The following is a 21,900-nucleotide window of genomic DNA, read 5'->3' on the forward strand; positions in this document are numbered from 1 at the left end:
TCATATTTTAGGACAATGTTTAATAATGATAGTAGTCTAGTAGTGGTCCTATTGAGTGAAAATGTGACGATTGGTATAACTTCCACAATAAAAGCTATTTTTATGCACAGGCAATGACAAAAGGATTTCTATGTAAGAATTTCTACGTATATATGTAACAGACTCTCTGGACAGTGTCCACCTAAGGCAAAAAGGCCTGGTTGCTAGCAGAGCTCTAGGGCTGTTTAAATAAGGTCAGATGTTACAAGGCTGAGCTTCAGGGTACAACATCTAGTTAGCTCCTCACAAACCACAGAGGTAAACAAACAAGCAGTAGGCACGATGCATGTTAGCTATAGAGAAAATTAGTAACACGAAACATAAAAGAGACGATAGAGTGGACAAAAACATTCAGTCTGAGATACATTATTTAGGCAAATGGGAAGGTGACTCACTTGCATGTCAGGCAGATTTTGCACTCGGGGCACTGCCAACCTGCCCTCCTTAGAGGGGTCACAGCCATGTCCAAGCACATCCCGTGGTAATGCTGACCACAACTGGTGCAGAAGAGCTGGTCCAGTAGGTCCCCTGGGCTATCACATAGCGTGCAATGTACATCATCTACAACTATGGGCAGAAAAATGAAAGAAAAAGAATTTACGTTGGGAAAATAAGCAAGACAATCTTCTATCAGACAGTACAGTTGATACAATGTGTTTTCGTCAAATTTCTAATTTTTACTTAAGTAAATTATTGTATTATTGCTGTATGTTTTTAAAACTACTTGACTTACATTTGTGAATGGCCAGTTCAATGTGTTCTGGGCAGAGGAGAGAGAGACTCCTGATATCCTGAAAGGTCCCAGCTGCCCCCGCACAGGGGAAATGGTAGAGTTGAGCACATCCTTCAGCACAGCACTTGACGGATGCTCCAAGGCGCTTACAGTATGCACAGTGCTGCAGAGAAAGAAAGATCCCAACATATGTCTAAAATGTCTTAATCCAAAACTTAATTTCATTAATGGTCAAGCCAATAACAAACTCCAAAACATTTTTATGAATGACTAAGCTTGAATAAAGACAGTGCTTGATCCTTCAATGTCCCTTTGGAAAATAGTCATCTGGCTTGGAGAAGAACAACTGTTTTCAGAACTGTTTAAAACCCCCTGGTCCCATTCATGCCAGAACATCATCCCTTCCATATTCCTCTCAGTTCCATGAGTGTGCACTAATAGCCACTCTGGAGATCAAGTGCAAGACTTGCTGATGGGCTACACGTCCAATGGGCAGCAAATGCAATTGGAGAGCTGTGCCACTGCTAACACTAGGAGCTAAGCTGCCAGGAGAGCTCAGCGCTGTTGAGTGGCGTGACCTTTTCCATTTCACAGCTGAGAGATCCACGCTGCCGGGCCGACCTTTACCAGCCAGTCTGATCCATCAGCTTTGCTGTGCCTCACTGAAGCAGTCCCTCCCTGCTGCCCCAACACATTAAAATGGTGTTAACACCTATTAGTCCACGGATGTTCTCCCCTGACTCACCTTTGTGCTCCCTGAGTCAATGGCTCTGTCCACATTAAGCAGAGATTGTCCCTCGCCCTCACAAACACCTTCGGACCACAAGGCACAACTCTGATGTGCCCAGCATTGCCCTGAAATTTCAAGACATATAAAAAGGTGCTTCTTATTAAGGATGATCCAATTCGTATCTGGTGCAGATTATGCAACAACAAATTGAGCTTTTACTGATAATGCATTCATGAAAAATATTAAGTGTCGTTTAAAAGTGCTATCAATACTTTGTAAAAAGGAGTAAAAATGTCAATTGTCCTTACCTGACTCAAAGAGAGACTGGACGTTAAGATCTTCCGGAAGGCCAACATGAGAAAGTTCATCCCAAAATCGACTGGCTGGGTCTGGTTCTTCCTCGCAGCTTTCAGACCCACTGGAACAAAACAAGAGGTTTGGTCAGCCAAGTTTTTTTTTTTTTGATAATAATAATAGTAATTATTATTATTAATATTATAGAAGAGAACAGCTATAATATTTGAGATAGCAGAAGGACAGACAGTCAATTTAGGAATGCATCGAGACTAGAGACATTGAGGTAAAGGACGATGTTCAGTTTTTACAAAAGCAAAGAGAAGAAGACCGAGAGAATGAGCTGGGGGAAAATGTTAGAGAGCAAATAAAAAGCGGTGGGGGAGGAGGGAGAGGAGGAGGAGGAAGAGGGCCATCTTGTTTGGCGTGTGCACAAGAGGCTGGCTGTTCTGTCTCATGAAATCTGTTGAAAAGGATGCGTTTCCCTGAGTCCCTGGCTTGAACTAGTGAGCTGCATAGCATGCGGAAAATGTGGAGAGGGAGCATTAGCATTTAAAAAGGACCTTAGTTCCAGTAAACAAACCAATGGCCAAAATCAAGAGACTGGTGTCTGGAAGCAGGATGCCAGCCTCACGACACAGCCTTGACAGCCTATTGTTTTCAGCCAAAGTTTCATCACCTCATCATGAAATTTTCTTCTGCTACCTCCTCACATGTATTGCCCTTTGTCCACCCTCTCTGCTTCCCTGACAAATAAATAAAGAATTTCTCCTCTTGCCCTGTGCTCCCCCCATGCCTGTGTGGCACAACCAAGTTCTGTCCATAATGACCAATCACACAGCAGTAACACCACCACCACAGCTTCTCGTTGCCTTGGCATGCGGCCGGACCCATCCGGCTCTCACTGCCCATTACGTCACTGGGGACCCAGAGAGACACCCAACTGCTTCCAAAGGACCAAAACAATTAGGCAGCAGTCAAAAAGAGACCGAAGAGGGTCTTTTGATAGGAAAGGTGTGCAAATATGATCCTCTACGGATATAACTCATGTGGACCCTTCACCTGATGATGACCCAAAATAAATTAATACATTTTTGACCAAAAAAACAGCAGAAAACCCAAGTCACATTAAATATTTTACTACATTTGTTATTTCTCCATCAGTGTCCAGTTTCTTACTACAGGTACTCATCCCAGATGACTTAAGTATCCTGACCAACATTGACAGCCAAACCACTTATGACACTGGTGTTAGCCAGGCCCACTTACTTTGTCTTTTCCCTCTGTCCTGAGGTGGTCTCTCCGGCCATTTTTGGCTGAGTGGTTTTATCACCGTCACTGCTTTCGTTTGTTGAGCCTCTACCACCCTTGTGACTGAAGAGTGATTCAAGCTGAGGCGTGGTGCTGAATACTTGCAGATCCCCCTGACCCAGCAGGCTACGGCCACCGCAGTAACAGAAGGCACAGAGACGTTCACTGAAACAAAGAAAATGAGTGGTAGGGGTTGTTTAATTATATATACCTACTGTGAATTAATACAGCGCCACGCATGTCACCATGAATTAAGGCCTTCCTACTCTGGCAGCAGCATACTGCTTACCGGTATAAGCATATTGCCTACATTTGTGAGAAAAGCGCACACACTGGCCACATTTCCACCTGGTGTTAAAATCGGATCTGAGTGATTCGATCACAATTGGACGGTGTCCCCATCTGGCGATAAAATGTGTTTTCAAATGTGTCTTGAATACCACTTCAGATCCGATTCAGATATCACGTCCCCGCTCAATATGCAAATAAATATGTACATCATTTCGGTAGGCAGGTTTTGCATTTGTGTGTGCGTATAAATTTCAGTTGTTACTCTCACATAAATCATACATCAGAAGCGTGCGTTGACTAATGAAAATGCACTGTGCTGCGGTGCTGATCTCCGACATTTGAAGCCTTCAGTTCGTATTGATGATTATAATGATTATTTTACAGTAGTTACTTGTAAAAAAAAAAAAAAAAAAACGTTTATCCAGTACTTTGCTTGGGCCATAAATGCTTGGGCCTGTAAAAAGATTTTCTTCTTTGTTGTCAATGTATTATAGAGTATTTCATTGTATATAATAATTGTAAAAAAATAAAGGTTACTACTTCACGGATTTCACCTATCACGGGTTCTTCTTGGAACGTAACCCCCCGTGAAAAACGAGGGTTCACTGTATTCAATACTGCCGGCTTCTAAATAGCAAAACGACAAGTTGCAACATAAGAGGAGGGCTGTCTGCAGTAATATCCTACATATTAGTTGATTCGGGGAAGGTTTATGAAACTAAAAATAAGGTTATAATAACAACTGCCTTTTCTAGGCAACAGCAGGGCACAGAGCTCCAGACAGCTGCGAATATACGAGCAGGCAGCACCGGAACAAAAACAGCGACACATCGCCTATGGATGTATGGTGGAAAAAAAAATAAAAAATAAAAAAAGAGTTGTTGAGAACTTTAACAATGTTTATCACATTTTTAGAGGACTTGTTAATAAGATCCCAGGAGATTCTGTTGGTGTGCCCTCCATCACCAACATCGATAGCAGAGACAGACCACAAGATCGATTACAACCTTTAACAGTGGCACCTGGGAGGAGAGTGTTGGCTCTACCAACTGATGACTCCATTTCATTTCACCCATGCATGTGCACACAGCAAGGCAAACAGCATGTCACATTGCTGGACACAAATGCTTATACATGTACACATTCATATAAACCCTTTGAGAAGTAAACATCTGTGCGTGTGTGTGTCTTTCTAAACAATTATGGGCAAAGTTTAATGTTTCGAACCTGCTATTGACTTCTCTACTAGCTGGGACAGATGGCCCTGCTGAATTCTCAGCTGGAGGGCTCTGTGGCAGAGGGGAAGAGGGCTTGTCCTCCTCTGGAACCTCAGTGACCACCACTTCCACAGTTTCCACTGGCTGGATTGGTGTTTCTGATGGTAACAAAAACATAAAAGAATCAGTTAGTTAGTAAGAAACGACTAAGCATTTAATCTCTCCAAAGCATTTATGAGAATTGCGGCCTATTCAACATTGGCCTCAATGCTATTAGCTGCTCTTCAATTCATTGCAAATTATTACTGTAAATTCAGCATAGGGCAGGGTCTTAGGTTTATTGTGTTCTAGTCCAATCCTCCAGGCCAAAAACGCAAGCTTTATTAGTGAGAAGGGTGGTAAAATATGGGGACGATATGCTCAAGCATTGATTGACCCACAAACAAGAATTACAGATGCCAAAATGTTTTAAGAAGTGGGGTTTAATATTAATGGGAAATATCATGCCTGAAATACAACTAAACTCAACTGTCTTACTATTATGAGTGCTTTTGATCTAAATTATAAAACAAGGGCTCAATTCCCTGTGCTAATCATACAAAACAACTCCCAAAAGTATCTCTCACTGAGACTTTGGGCCATGCAGAATTTTTATTAACATTTCATTGAAATGTAATTAGGTTAATACTGCAATGATTCACTGTCATCCAGTGGAATTAGACAAGGAGATATTCAAGCTCCTTACCTCCAAATAACTGAATGCAGACTACTTTCCATGAGCGAGACACCTTTGTTTTTTTATTAATAAACAATAACATTGTTATTCTGATAAGCACATAATGTTTCACTATGAATCCCAAGTCTTGACCCTCTAAAAGCACATACAGATTTACTGCTTGATCTCAGCTGCATACATATCACTTTTAGGACAAAACTGTATAGAAATTGTAGACTTCATTTTGGCGCCTGGAGGCAGAGAGAGCCGCTGAGAGAACCACCGGAGTTTTAGTGGACATTGGAGTAGACTGAAAAGGGAAAAGTCAAGTGCAAGTCGTTTTTTTCCAAAAGAACTAACACAGGGAATATTGTTAATGTTTTAAAACTCCTAATGATTGGCTATTGTTTGTGTAACATCAACTACAGCTAATAAAAGTAAAGCTAGCCACTGGCAGAATATCTCCAGCACAGCAACAGGGCAGCACTGAGATGTATGAGAATGGGAGGCATGGGCACGTGATGTGATGTACACACATAAAAAAGCACATAAATGGGTCTGAAGAGACTGATGGGATTTTAAAAAGCTTTTAGAGGGCATTAGCCTAGGGCTCTTTCCCACTGCACCTCAATACCAATCTCGGCGCAGGAGGAAAGATGGAAGCAGTAAGGGGAGGAAAAAAAAAAATACACACCCACTGCAGCTTCACAGCTCAAGCTAAACCCTTTCAATTATAGCCCTGAAGTAGAAGCATGGGGTGCCAAGAAAAAGCTCTCATCTATCCTTCTCCAGGAGAGGGAGACTTTTCTTCTACCTTTACTGAAATACCCTATCGGAGCACAATCAGCAGGAGACTGCCTTGATGTGCAAGTTCAAGTCTTATATTACTATAAATGTAACCAACGTTTACATAATGGATCAAAAAAGTGGATTGCAAAGTCTCACCTGTGTCCTGAGGGCCTATGGACTCTGTTATCTCAGTCCCGTCCATGCTGTCCTCCTCATCCACAACAACCCTTCCTCTGGTGCGACCCCTAGGGTAAGGAAGAGACACAAACAAATAAACAGAGGCAGTCGAAAAAAGAGAAAAGAACAAGACATGAAAAAGTGCCTTGCTTTGTGTCAGGAGGGGGGTGGCGGTCATGAATTAGTTAAATATAGTCACAGCTGTCACTGATTTTTAATGGAGGCACTCAATGCGCTGGGCGGAAGAGTGGTAGTGGGGGGTGTACAATACAGACTGGTAGTCAGGTTTAAAGATGGAGGTAGGCCAATCTAGATAAGGATGCTAAAGATTCAGGTTAAGAGATTGGGTATTAAAACAAAAAGGCACCGGGCATTAAATGACTAGGTTACATGGTTATAATGAATCAAAATGTAATGTTGCTCATACACAACAATTGATACGTGTGTTTTCATCTTCAAAGCAGCATGGGACAAATACCTTTATCATTTACAGACACTGGAGGGACAGGGACTCATTAGAGTCTAACTAAACATGCTCCCGTTGAAATTCAAATCAGAGAACAGACATGACTTATTAAATGTTAATAGCTATGTAATAAAGACAGAACAAACAATTATCTAATCATGAATGTGCACAAATTGACCTGCAAAATCATCATATTCAACACATTTTTAGTTTATAGCCTAGCTGTGGCACAATTTTGTCTCTGAAGATTAAATGTATTGAAATCAAAGAAGTATGTTCATCAAAACCCCAACATAATACATACAAAAGTCATTGCTGGTGTTCTATTGAGTTCTTTAGGCAAATAAGCAAAAGATTTATTGTGGATAGTGGTGTGTATATTTTTTCAAAGCAGTACATGTTGAGCCAAATAATAACTGTTATTAGTAGAACAACACTTACAGCTGCCTACAAACAGGCACATGCAAAACACCATTTTCAAACCTTATCAGCACTGACCAAAATGTGTCGCACCAAACGTTTTGCCAATTTAGACTATTTTATTGAGGCAATTTCATTTGAGAACTTTGTTTTTTTTGTTTTATTTGCAAATAATAGATATCTTTGTTTATATTTATTTACTTAAATCTTGTTTTTTTTACTGTGCAATCCAGGGACTATCAATCAAACTGATACTTGTTTATTCATTTTAAAAAGGGCTTTGATTTCTTTTTGCAAATTCACACTTATGTTAAATAATAAAAAGGGTAATGTTGGAGAAAAAAAATATCTTATTTTTTAAAAAGGAATCCAAAACAATTGCTGTGTTTATAACAACAGTACCACATGCAAGTCCTCCTCATATTTAAACACTTATGTGATGAACCTGGTCCAATACTGACCTTTTGCGTTATGTTTAATGTGCTCTGTCTAAACACAACATGGCGTTCCTAACACAGTGTAGCAGTAGGTTAACCACAGCGCAGTCTGGGGAAACTAACTGCTGTGGTTTGAGGTAATTAAGACTGCTCATTAATTGAAATATTATTGAAATTACAATATGGTCTACTGCAATTTCCAAATTGCGGGAGAGCGCAAAATCCAAATTGAAAAATGTGTCAACATTCCATTCTAAATTAGGTATTGTGTTGCTGCAGATGTTCCCGGCCTCCAAAATCCCACCATCTTAATTTACATTTTAATTTAATTGAAAATGAGAATCATGCCGAAATGATCACTCCCTCCAACATAGTGAATATATGTCAATATAAATATATATTATATATATATATATACATATAAACTTAGGCATTTGTGGTAGATGTGCGTTAAGATAGAGGTTTACTCCTTGACGCAGCAGGCCCGGGTTCGACTCCGACCTACGGCCCTTTGCTGCCTCTCATTCCCGCTCTCTCTCCCATTTCATGTCTTCAGCTGTCGTGTCGAATTGAGGCCTAAAATGCCCCAAAAATAATCTTAAAAAATAAATAAATAACGTAAACATTAGTTCATTCAGAGGACCAATAGAAGCTGCCCGAATCCCATCCAAAGCTGCCACAACAGCTACATACTAAAAAAATCCTTTCTATAGGACACAATGACCCCAAATTATTTTTGAGGAAAAGCTATCGACTATCGAGGAAAGCATTGACAATAATTACATATTTTAATTCAGTTGTCAAAACATATTGTGCTGTTGTAAATTTAATTGCACTGTCTAGCTTTAGTTTGTACGGAAGTACTGGCTCAGAAAAGTGTATTAGCAAATACTCATTAAAAAAGGACTTGGACTGAGATCCAAGGCAAAACAACTTGATTAGGATATCCCTTCTCATGTGTCTACCTCCTGTTGAGTGACCCAAAAATATCTCATTACTGCTTCTGTTCAAGATTTCCTCTCATGTGTCATGGTAAATGTAATCTTAGCCTTTTTCTTAGTCCTCCTTGTCATTTCTTAAAAGACGTCATTATCATTTTAAAACATGAAATTTAAATTGTAGCCTTTATGACAGTGCAACCCTTCCCATATCTTACTGAATGTGCAATGTCAGCAAATCAGACTGCCATGTCTACATTTCCAACCATATGCCTGTTTGCTGCCAACTCATACAGATGCACACACACACACACACACCAGCACATAACCGCCTTTTACATACAATATGGAAAGATGTGTCAGCATCCTCCAATGGAAGCTCTGTTAAACTAATCTTGGAAGCGACGTGTGGAGGGAATAATAGTCACGGATACAAATTAAATAGCAACATCAATTGTTAGCATGATAAGTGGGGAGAGAAACACAGGCCAAATGAAAGCAGCATGTCTCATGGGTACTCAGGAGCATGCAGGGGGTTGGAAGTGAGGGAGGAGATGGAGACATGGGGGGTGGGCTAATTTTCGGTGCCACTGGAGAGAGAAATCACAAATGGCTGGATGCCAAATCAACCCCTCCCTCTAAATAACTTCCATGTCAAGATAAGGAACAACCCTGAAAACGCACGAATGACAGAAGAGCCCTCTAGCAAACTTTGGCTAACTGCTCGAGTCAAACTTCAATATCTTAATGAGGTTAAAACTAACCTCACTAACAAAGATATTGTAACGGCACACAGTAGTTGCTGGGGCAAAGATGGGCTGTCTTGGTGTAGTTTCGATTTGGCAAAATCTGATCTTATATAACTCAAGAGAAACAAGATTTTTCAAATAATTCATGACTAAATGTGATATTAAAAAAAATAAACCTATGAAAACAACTGCAACAACTTAGTATGTGTAGCATCTTCACTGACAGACCAACAAATCAAAAATGACAACTGATCAATATGCAGTTACTTTATAATATATGTAACTATAATATATAATTAGGGATGGGCCTGTATAAGACTCTGACGGTATGATAACCTTCCTTTCCATTATTCAGTGTTTCGGTAAAATATCTGCCGCCATGTTATAGGGCAGACACACAACATGGTTTCCGGTATGTACACCATGCTCGCCGCTCCTTCAGCTGTTTATGAAAAGACATAATGCCGCAATTACACGAATCAGAGCAGTCTGCTCTACTGAACTCAAGCAAACTGTCATCCGCTCTCTCTCCCCGAACAACTAGAACAGTGACGGGACGTCAGGACTTTTGAAGTCATGGCGACCAAGTAAACAGGGGGAATACTGACTACTTGTCACTCAATCTCAGGCAAAGTGACAAACCGCGACGAAAGCCGCGACATAAAATCCGCAATCACACGGGTCCCGCGAAATATACAGATTATTGGAAATAGCATTGTTGACACTGAATTTGATGAATTTACTGTTCATCAGACCCCAGATGAGACAAGAAGCTAATGTTAGCAAACGCTGCAGTCCCTGTGCCCCCCCGTTGCAGGAGACGCTGTATTCCTCCGACACGCTGTATTAACGTTAGCTAGCCGTTTTAAAACAGTTTTCAAGGTTAGTATGGGTGCATACCGCTCAAAACCAACATGAAAAGGCAGGTAGTAATGTTCACTCAGCGTTTTGTTTTGAAGTTAAACTGTGTGTTAAATTAGTGGTTTCAGGTAACTACGGTACTGTCTAATTGCTATTCTACTCTACACTGGTATTGCAAATACAGCTTTGATATGTATTATTTTGAAATGTCTGGGTAAAAAGGAAAGAAAGAAAAAAAGCATTTTTCCCATTAAAACACAATGTATTTCAATTTGTTTTAAAACCGTGACTTTTTTTAAACCGTGACTTTTTTGAATACATTTTTTGTATACATTTCTGAAACTATTCTTCAGCTGATCAGCAAGACACAAGAGGACAGAGATATTTTAAGTTGCAGACAGCTATGCACCAGGATCAAGATAACCGTGTTTACACCACCATCAGAGCAGCAAACCATTTACATCTTTCCATCATATATCATGCTCATGTTATGAGTACCACGCATTCTGTATCATGGGCACTTCTTTACATGTTCACAGCAGACACTTTTACACCCTATAGCTAATGACATTTAAGTGGGTTTTGATTCCAGAAGGCAAATCATAATGCAGAAATTATCTGTGTGTGACATTTCCATCTATGACAACAATCTGATGTTTTACACACAAAGTAGTTGGTGGTTGTGACGTCTGTTCATAGACTGCAACTTAACATTCAACTGTAATTATACAACTACGCTAGAGGGATCAAATTACAGCACTGAGACAGCCAGTTATTTCTCTCACAACGCTCCAGACTAACATTCAACCCCATACCCTGCACAACTTATCCCCCCCCCCACAGTCCCACCACAGGGAGAAAGAGTTGAAAAAAAGAAAAGGTGAAAATAATGCTGTGGTAAGTAGTTCCAGCTAGCAGCATGCTGCCTGGAAAACCTGAAAAGGATCATGCTGTTCCAAAATGGACTGACTAGCAGATGGAGCGTGGGCAAATCTAGTAAATTCCAACTACCATGTCTACAAGAACGCTTTCTGACACATCCTCCTTTGTCACAAGCAAATTGGCTTTTATCACTTAACATTGGTAATTTTAATATTTATACACACACTGCTTTTGTACATTAGAAGAGGAAGCCAGTTGTTCTGAACACAAGATTGTGCTGTGAGGATAATTCCCAGCTCTGTAATGTTGTTACACTCTCAAGTGTATGCAACTGATCATAGTGTCAATCAATCAATTTGTACTTGTCACTTATCATCCGATTACAGTTGGCACAGTTTAGTCTCAACACTACAACACAGGTAGTTTTAAGCCAAGAGGACCAGCCACCCATTAGTCTATTGTTTTTATGAATAATAGTGAGATAAGAAATTAGTTAGCATTGAAATGGCTGAAAGGCAGTACAACCTGAGGTCTATCGACAAAGCCCTGATCTTTGATCAGAGTTGGTGGAGGGGAACATTTTATGGTACATGAACTAACTGCAGGTGTACTGGATGTAATTAAATAAAATCTTAGACGGGATAATTGTGGTATTAATACTAAGCTATATACCTCTCTGCAACCTTAACACCTCAACAATTTACACAAGCAATGACCATTACAACACAGACCATTACAACAATATAAATAACTCTAAGAAGAGTAAAAAAGAAAAAAACATTTTTGCTGAATGTTTGCTGTTTAAGTGTACCAGGTCATCCTTCCACTGTGGCATTAACGCATTGTCTGGATGCTGGCAGATTAAACAATCTATTGGGAGCAGAGTATTAAGATTGATTGAGAGGACGGACTAAGGAGAGAGTTCCAAACCTTGCTTGCATTATATTACAGAGCAGCTCTAAGCTGCATTATATGTTACTACGGAAGTCACAAAGAAGCCAGGCGCCTTGTAACATGCCTCATAAGACATTTCACAAGTGGCCTTACCCCAAATCAAGTTTTTAGTCCATCTAACCCATGGTTAGTCTAGTTTTTCCTATTAGATTTAATTAGTAACATAACGTCAAGCAAGTATTGTTGCTATGGGTACCCACAGTTTGATATTCAATTTGTTGTAAGCCGATTTAGAATGGCGGATAAAAGACGGACCTGAACCATGTTTGATAGTCTCTTTTCTCGTTCTGGGTTATGTACCAAATTCAGTGGGATTTGTATGCCTTATTATGGTTCTATGTTGAATCTACGCGGTAGGTACAGTATGTATGCGTAGATACAAACCCTGCGTTCAGGGTTTTTCCCCCAGAAAAGTTTTTAGATATAATCAAAACAGATATAAACAAATAACATGCAAAATTAAGAATTAAAAAAAGCATAGGGCCCAACATTAAGACCATCCGGTAAGAAACGGTGCTTGCAATACACTGGGGGAAACCCTGACCCTGACCCAGAAATGTAACTTCACATTGGACTGTAGATCGCATAAGAACTACTCAAAGCACTTTTTACATAGTTCAGGAACAGCTCTACCACTGAGCCACAGTCTTTGTGTTTGGTTTCCTTGGCCATGGCATGGTAGCGTCACATTTCCTCATTTCAGGATTCTCCAACAACATGAGTGGAAGAGAAGGTTAACTTTCTCTGCTACAACTTTCCAACCATGGTCAGGGAGCACAGGGGAGACACTTTGTTTCTCCATCACCACCACCGGAGTCGGTAATGGCTCCAGAGGTAACCCCCATCACTCGCTCTCCCACACTCTCCCCACGCACACCAACTCTGCTATTCTCTTAAAGCCAAACGCTAAATATAAATAAGTATAAAAGGGTGTAAGTATAAATCCTCACAACGACTTACGTAGGCTACAGCGTAGACTCTGCCTTGAGTCAACGTACTACTAAAAATTAGCCTTTAGGAAGAAATAACTTTCAAGTGTTATTCCAAAAGGATGCCTTTATTGATGACTCGAAATATGAATGGGCCATCCCTGTGTGTCAAGATGCCCCACTGCCTTCTCCTATTTCAATAACAACAACCATAAATGTGGGTAGAAAGTGTAGTGAACCAGGCCCCTGGCTGAGGCATACTGAAAAAGGTCTATTTATAAGTAATAATCTCATTTTAAGTCTATATTATATCAGCAGCAACACCAAATTGCATCTTTTTCAAGGAATGAGTGAATTATCTATGGCATAAAAATAAAAATAAGATTAATTTGAATATCCAACAACAAAAAAACCTACTTCTTTCTGTTCTTAGATGTGGATGAAGGTTGCGCTTGGGGTAGGATGACAGCAGCATCCTTGCGCGGCCTGCCACGTGGTCGCTTGTCTGAGTGGGCAGGACTTCCTGTGGATGTGGCCCCTACACTGCTGGAGGGCGGTGAGGGTCCCTGGTCAGAGGGTTCCACAGTCTTATCCTCTGATGACATTCTGGAAAAAAAGATTTAAAACATGGAATCATGATGTTTTACACGGAAGGTATACTTGGTTAAGTTTTTACACAGAGAATAGACAGATGCTGAACAGTTTACAGACTTTTAAGATTTGTAAAGTGGATGGAAAGAAAAACTAGATATGTCACGGGAAGTATTCTACATCACCCCACATCAAGTGGCTCCAGGTTTTCTTTTTGCTGCAACCCAACCACTGAACAAAACCCCCTACAAACTGCTCAGTGCTTGTAATGGTGAATGCTATGGGTGTAGATAAAATGTTTGGTGCAATATTATATTAGGTCTTTAGACAACGATACAATATTTGCTGACATCAAAAACTTGGTACACACAGACATAAGATTTTGATTTGATTCAATTTAGCTGCAAGCGATCAATATAAGACAATATCATGTGCCCATTAAACAAAATCAGTTACATTTATATCAACTCACCAAAGCCACTAAAATAGGATTTGACAATTGTATTACCAAGCTCTTCCAGATATATAGAAAATAATTAAATAAATCCATTCTTAAACTAATTGGGGCCCAAAGATTCCCAACCCTAGTACTCGTCTGTACGAAGTACCAGAGGTATCGGGGGATGCAATTCTTGTGGACCTGACGGGAGCAGTTCACACCTACAAGTGTTCTAGTCTCTCCCACTAATGGCATTTTTCCACTAGATGGTACCTCCTCTACTTGCCTTTTTTGGTTTTCCATTACAAAAGATGACATTAAAACCTGCAGACTACTGATTAGTCGGAGAGAATCGTCACTAATCAATGCGTCATCATTGCTAGTGACAGACGGGGGTGTGACAGACCGGGGTCTCCTGAACAAACTCGGCATGTTTAAATAGTTTTGCCAACTTTTTTTTTTGCTGCTTCCAGTTTCTTTTGAAACTAATTTGTCTTCTGGCTGTGGCAACAGCCACATTTCAATAAAAGCAACACACCTTTGACGTTCTGTGTGTGCGTCGCGTTAGGTCACGGCAGTTTCCTGTTATGACGACCAGCCATGCTCGCCTCACGCATGAGGCGGTACTTATCTCCTAGACGAGCAGGTAACGTGTAATGGAAAAACGCCATAATTTCCCACCTCAGGATCTAGTAACATTCCAGGGAAAGTGCCAGTATGGCGGTGGTGTGAATGTAAGCAGGAACGTTGCAGGGATACGCTTTGTTTGGCTGTCCCGTACCCCATCTACTCTGGCATTGTCATGGCCCTTCCCCCATCCATTCTGGCTATGACAAGTGTAAAAAGGCACAAGGCAGAAATTTTCCTGAATGCGGTTGTGTGAATAGTAAAAACTATGTGTGAGAGGCTTTATTTAGTCTATCTATGTTCTTAACACAATGCTGACAATCTTGGAGACGCAGCTCTTTAATTAAGTTAGTAAGTTAATGTTAGTTAATGTAATAATACATCTTAAATATGGTATGATGATATATTTTTTTAAAGTATGGACGTGCCTCCTTACGTGCGCCATTCAAACTACCCGCAGGGCAGTCAAAGGCCCATTTAAGCAAGGAAGTTGAATATATCTACTTACCGGTAACTAAAGAGAAAAGGAGTTGCTGAAAGCAGCATTTTTATCTAAAAGAGGAACTTTCTATTTATTTATATCTATTATCTATTTATATAATTAGATATATATTTATTGCATCGTTTATATTTATTGCATCATTTATTTATTTCAGATAACACGCTCTTGCAATAACACGACAAGTGGCGTAAACACGGCTAGTGGCGTGTATGCCCGGCATATACAGCGTAGACATACACGCGGATAGCTCAAAAAGCGGTCTAATTCCGACGTTCTAAAACCGTCTAATTCTACGGTTAACTTACAACAGTAACAACATTACTGTCACCAAAATACCCCAGTGCATCAAACCGCCTGCTTCACCGCTATCACGCCACTAAACCTGTATGGAAACTAAGACCTCTGTTGGTTGACGATCATACAACACAAGACAACACCGTCGCTCTCTCTTAGTCTCTCTGCGCGCACACACAAACAGTCCAGTTCTGGTGGATGAGGAGTGCGGATATGTGCTGATTAACTGAGTACATGGCGCTATTGTCTGATTATTCCACATTTTCCTTGCGATATTTTGTGATAACATTCGGAATTGGCAACCTTCTCTGTCAGGTAAATCAGTAAACCAGTAGCAGTACGGTGGAATTATTTGTTAAGTGGATCGCGGTCCTTCTGTAAATAATTTTGGGGTACAATTTGGAGTTGAAGAATTCTACAAGCAGCAATACAACAGGCCAAGTGCTCAAACTGTACCAAACAGGCACATTTTCAACGGGCACCGTAATAGTTTATTAAAAATATTGAATTAAATGGCATTTCGTAGAGATGACTGCATCCAGTTACAAGTAAAAAAAAACAAGGCTAAGGGGACTCTAGGCAGGTAAGCCCTTGTTAGCGATACTATAACAATGCATTTTGTGGTATTTTGGAGATGCAAACACATCAGCAACATGTCAACGGATAGTATGACAGTACTATGTCCATCTGATTTAATGAGACACTAATCAGACAGAAGTGCTAAAAACAGTATATTCATACAGAGTTTACTACTGTTCAGTGTACTGTATTGGTCAGAGGAGCCATGTTGGATTGTAACGTCAGGGCTGGTGCGGTTCTTTCCATGTGGGAAATCAGACTTTGGGGGGCTTTTCAGATGTCATTTCCAACTAACTTGGATATTTTGACTTCTCAGTTCAACCTAACACACAGACTGTAAAAATAATGGTCCCATTTATTAAAAAAAATAAAGATAAAGCAGTGAATGCTTTAGGGCATGGCTACACGCCAAGCTGTCAATCAGGACAGATGCTTAACAATGCGTAGCCATGGCATGGTGTAGGGCTGGGCAATATGTCAATATTATATAAATATCGGGATATGAGCTTAGATAGTCTTGGATTTTGGAAATTGTAAATGGTTTAATTGTTGTCTTTTCCTGGTTTTATATGCCGCTTTACATTCAAGTGATGTCATTTCCTTTGTTACCAGACTGTTCAAGCTCTTCTCTTATGCCACTTATTGATTGTACCTATATTACTGAAGATGAGTTATCTTAAATCTCATTGTGAAGATATTTTGTTAAAAGCACCAATTGTCAACCCTATAATACTGTCGCAATATCGTCATCGATTCCTCGATTCAGAAGGCTTTAGCTGTGTATCGACATTGCAACAATAAACAATACCGGCTAGGCCACTTCAGCCTCTCATCAAAAATCGTCACCAGGTTTAAAAAAAAAAAAAAAAATGATTGCGACGGCCAAATTACCAACCTTAAGGCTTCAAAATGGCTGCCCTCAAACCACATGGGTGACATCACTGATGCTCCTCCACTATTTTTACAGCCTATGATAAAGTGTGAGAGAAAACGCCACATTATGCTCAAGGCAAAGTCCTGCCATTCTGCACCTCTCATGAAACCTGGTCCAATCAGACGTCCAAAAACAGGGACAGACTTTTTTCTTCATACCCTGTTTTGTTAGTGCTTAACACAAGTTAATTTGATAAAGTGTTGTTTTTCGACCAAATGACTCACTCACATTCTGCTTTACTTTCTCAGCTAACAATTCTATTGATGGTAGGGTAACATCGTTTTATTTTCACACTGGATTTCACCCAGTATAACTTTGGCTCATCTCCAAAAGTTACCTTACCTTTGGACTATTAAGTACTGAATGCAGAATATTATGCAGATTTGGAAGAGCAGGATGGCACACCTTACACTGACTTGTGAGTATTCATGCATTACTCTAAGGTGCTAACCTTGTAGTCACACTAGAGTCTAGCTACTACAACTAGCTACTTTTATTGGGTTACGCATTTAAGTAACCAAACGTAGGTAACCAAATTACACCAGATACAAACAAATCGTATAAAACTATGGCAATATATAGAATATGTGTTAATATGGGATTTTATTTTGATGTAACTGCCTTAAGTGGTGCTTTGCAGTCCTTTTGTCAATAGTTTGTTTACATTGATGTATTACCCTACACTTCTGTATAGGGTAATACATCAATGTATATAGCCCTATAATTCTGTACCGACTCAGAATTATAGGGCTGATGTGAATTGTTTTTCCCCATCACAATTACGGAATTTTGACCGTTTGACAGTTTATGCAATTTCATTCTAAAAAACTTCAATCCTCCTTGGCATATGTCTCTGGAACTCTACTGGAGGAATGAACACCTTTCTTCCAAAAGATATTCCTTCATGTGGAGTTTTGATTGCATTCAACTGGCAACCAGACATCATGACTTTGCGTAAACATACATGCCAACTTTCTTAAGCCAAGTGTATGAATTTTGAGCTATCCAGGTACATATGTCTACGCTGTATACAGCGGGCGTAAACATGCAATGTTATTGCAAAAAGAAAGATGGTTGAGTTTAGGAAACGTAACACGCAGGTCGGGTTTAGGAAATGAAGAACTGTTTGGCTTTAGTAAAAAAAGAAACCAACGGTTGAGTTTAGCAAACGTGGCGTGCGGGACACAAAGGAAACATGACACGCGGGACACTATCCCCAGTCTCCTGGGTGATAGTTCTGTGTTTTACCCATCCACCTCCCTGCCCAACCTACCTACGCCGATTCGCCCTTTCTTACTACTCACAACGGCGTAAATTCACACGCTATTGCAAGGTAATATAAGTCAATGGAGGCCAAACAGCATTGATAAACACGCTAAAAAGTGAGTAACACGCCAACATTCAGGCTTTTCCTTTTAATTTGTCACTTGCATGTATGGTGTCTGTTCATGTGCCGCACTGATTTGAAGGTGTTTTCCTTCACGTGTCGTGAACATCAACAAGTCTCTCTCAGCAAGGCAGTGCCGTTAAGGCTTGCAATGTGCTGCAGGCAAGTAATGCAGAACAGCGAGCGTTTTGTTCATCACAGAGCTAAATTGTTGCAGGATAAAAGTTTTTATGAATAAAGATTTGCACTGACTTTAGTTTTTTTGGGCTGAAAGCACTGTCAAAATGCTAAATTTCACAGCAAACCTGTGGCTGAGCATATCTAGTGTAGACAGTGATGGCTGACTGCAGCTGCTGTTGTGCAAGATAAGGACAAAATTAACAAGTGGCTGGTCAAGAGATTTGAGCATCTAGTAAGCTAATAACTCATTTATAAATTGGGCTGAAAATGTGCGTAAACCACTTCCCACATAAAGGTTGTGATTTATAAAAAAAAAAAAAAAAAAACTTGGTGGGAAATTTTGCGGCCCTCCACGCTAGGGCTGTAATCTCCCATTCGACTAGTCGATTTATAGGTCGATACGTTCTGGCTCGACCAAAATTCTGATTGGTTGATTTTTTGCCGTGTTAACTTCATCAGGTGGAAGCATAGACCGTTACTGTCTATGGCTGGAAAGCACTTATTGCAAATGGGTGTTTTTTCAGAGCATCCCTGTTTTACAGCGCCAGCACGAGTAAGAGTTAAAGCTTTAAACTAATAGTCTATTTGTGTCTCCGTGTTCATTTGCTCTGTGCGAGGACATGCCCAGAGCGCTGATGCAGCGCCGTCAGGAGTGTCATTTTAGTGCAAAATAATTAGTTAAAAAATGATTTAATATACTGCAAATAGCCTACAAGGACAAGTACTGTGGGACAGTACAGTTATTTAATCTTGCATTTTTTTCCGCCCCTCCAGTCGATTTTTAGCTGAAAATATCACGACTTCAGTCGACCAGGATTTTCTTTGGTTGATTACAGCCCTACTCCACGCAAAAGTACACATTTTGGAGACAACGGGAATTGGTGACGCAGATGGTTAGGTGTAGAACTGAAGTCGGACTGCAGAAAGTAAATGTGGGAATGACGATTATTCTTAATATTTTCAAGTATTGATGTCTCATCATGAACATTTCTTTACTCCATATCATCCACATTTTGACTACAGGGAATACAGTATAGCATCCAATACTCTATCATTAGATAACTGCAGAATAGTGTCTGTCTTTAATACTGTGCATATATGGATTAGATTCAACTTTGTCATTACACATGTACAGGTACAATGCAACAAAATACAGTATATATATATATATATATCTCGTTACACTTAATGTCCTTTTTATTGGTCCAAACTTTAATACTGTTTGTGATAAGACCTGTATGAAGAAAAGTGTGTTTGCCTTTTAGACTTTGTCTTCAAATTGTATCTCTTGGTGGGGGATATAGTTTATTTAGTAAAGATCCTATGCACAGTTTTTTAAATGAGAAAAACAAGAAGTCAGTTACATTGAATGAGATGCTCAGGTTGGTTTGAGCCTGCTCGCAGGTTTGTTTGAGAAGCCCATAGCAATGTATATCAGGGCTGTGTTACAGTGAGGTTATTTTGAAGCCTCAAACCTTGTAAAAATTTAAATAAATAATTATAAAGCTAAACATAGGCTAGATATACATATACAGTAAATGTATTATTTGTTGGCCCATGATTTCCATGTATGATTGTGCAGTATCATGAAAGGTTTGTGGTTTACGGAGTCTTGTGACTAGGCAGTGACGCAGTATGATAGAAGAAAATATAATGAACCCCTAATACAGCCTAACTGGGATGTACCAGTAATACATTTGTTTCAATAAATAATTTATAATTAAAAGACACAAAAAAAATGTAACTGAGATCAAACATACAATGTCCATGTTTACTGAAACCTAGGTTTACATTTAGGGTAAATAAAGTATTTCTTTAAAAAAATCCCCCCTTGACCTTTCCAGAATGAACCTGATAAGGAAGAGTACCAGTTTTTGCACATCCTCCTTTACAAAAGCAAACTTGTTCCAAACAGCGGACATAGCATCTTTTCACCCACTAGTAATAATTTCAGAAAGATGAATGCAAAATCCACATATGCCGCTAACCGTTTTTTTGTACCAAAATGCAATTACAGATTCATTATGACTAATCTAAAGGATGAGTCATGAGAAAGTCAATTTCCCTGGTTTTTATTTTCAGTAAAATGGTGTAAATCATATTGGGCCTAATTTTACATTACATTGTATCCTTTGCAATGCAACTTAATTTGTACAATACAAAGTCAAATTTGGCCCCACGTTATAGAAATTTGCTTTAACACTTTTTTTTTTCCCTAAACATTTATTTATCTTTAATTACTGCTGGCTAGGCATGTGCTGTGGCTTGAAAAGGACATTGTAAGGCCTAAAATTATTAATTAAATAGAAATTAGAGAGGCAGGAGAGGTCTAAATTTGAGCTGCTAGATATTGTGGAACTGACACCATCTTTTACTGCAGATCTGTGGTAATTCTCTCTCTCGTGCCTATATTGGCCTCAAGGCTCTGGACAGATGGTGATCCAATAACACCAAAGTCTATTAAAAAATATAAGTAATTACAATGGTTAGACGGTCAGAACACATATTCAGAAATTATGAAGGTGAGCCTTTAGACAAGAAACAGGAGTACACTGTTTCCCTAAAAAACTAAGTGGTGATGTAAGAAAAATTTGTTGGATAATGACTTATTAATGATTAACCAGATTTACTAGGTAAATCATAAACGAAAGTTATGAGAATAACATTGACTGTTGGGGATCTGAGGTTAGGATCTGGTGGCTACGAGGCAGTCACGACCACCATAGGTAAAACTGAGACATGCTAGCTAACGTTAGCTTTTGTTAACTCAGGCTTGGGCACAAAGCAGTTGCATATAGCTAGCGATAGCTAGCCTGTTGTGTTCAACTCTGTCGCCTTTTCTTTGGCGACCATAGACAAAAGTAACATTTACATAGTCTAAATGTGACTGAAGACACAGAGAAAAATGATGCTATATTTCGAGTTTAACTGGCAATATCAGACTGAATTCGGCTTTGAGAGACATTAGTCGGGAAGATAACTTTAAAAGAGGATCACATAGCAAACAGGTTACCTATGGTTGCAGTTAGTTGGCCAACTCATCGTACTAGCTTGTAACTAACGCCTACGCCAAAACACAACAATAATGTTTCAGCCTTGTGTTGTCCACAGTCTAAATTTCAATACAATGGTGTGGGGATAATGCCAAACTTAACGGGTAACATTAACTACGCTTAACTCACCAACTTACAACTGGGTACGGGGCAAGGATGAACATTTGTGCCCAACACACAAAGGCTTGGTCTATTCAGTGAAACGGAACTGCTCTGGGGAACTACAATGCTACACAAAAAGTGAAAATGATACGTTGTACAATGACGTAAGCTTCAATTTCTGCTCTTCGGTTTAAACTAGCGTTAGTTGTGTGTGAATGATGATCGTATATATTTAGTTAAACTGTAAACATAACGTTACCTCTCCATTTCTGATTATATA

The 21,900-nt window shown here is 39.6% G+C and overlaps 1 protein-coding gene across 9 annotated transcripts in view; it reads right to left on the reverse strand.

Annotated features, from left to right (window-relative positions):
• The window catches only part of kmt2cb (lysine (K)-specific methyltransferase 2Cb), a 68,284-nt gene that overhangs the window by 45,434 nt on the left and 950 nt on the right, over positions 1–21,900 (reverse strand). For all 9 annotated transcript variants that reach the window (XM_034888896.1, XM_034888893.1, XM_034888897.1 and 6 more), the window contains exons 2-9: positions 13,350–13,538; positions 6,276–6,364; positions 4,626–4,773; positions 3,066–3,272; positions 1,811–1,920; positions 1,518–1,627; positions 773–935; positions 435–606 (exon numbers count right to left, since the gene is read on the reverse strand). In XM_034888896.1, coding sequence (XP_034744787.1) covers positions 435–606; positions 773–935; positions 1,518–1,627; positions 1,811–1,920; positions 3,066–3,272; positions 4,626–4,773; positions 6,276–6,364; positions 13,350–13,537 — 1,187 coding nt within the window. In that variant the 5' untranslated portion in view covers position 13,538. The remainder of the gene's footprint in view (positions 1–434; positions 607–772; positions 936–1,517; positions 1,628–1,810; positions 1,921–3,065; positions 3,273–4,625; positions 4,774–6,275; positions 6,365–13,349; positions 13,539–21,900) is intronic.

This window comes from Etheostoma cragini, chromosome 12, assembly GCF_013103735.1.
Source record: "Etheostoma cragini isolate CJK2018 chromosome 12, CSU_Ecrag_1.0, whole genome shotgun sequence".
NCBI lineage: Eukaryota > Metazoa > Chordata > Actinopteri > Perciformes > Percidae > Etheostoma > Etheostoma cragini.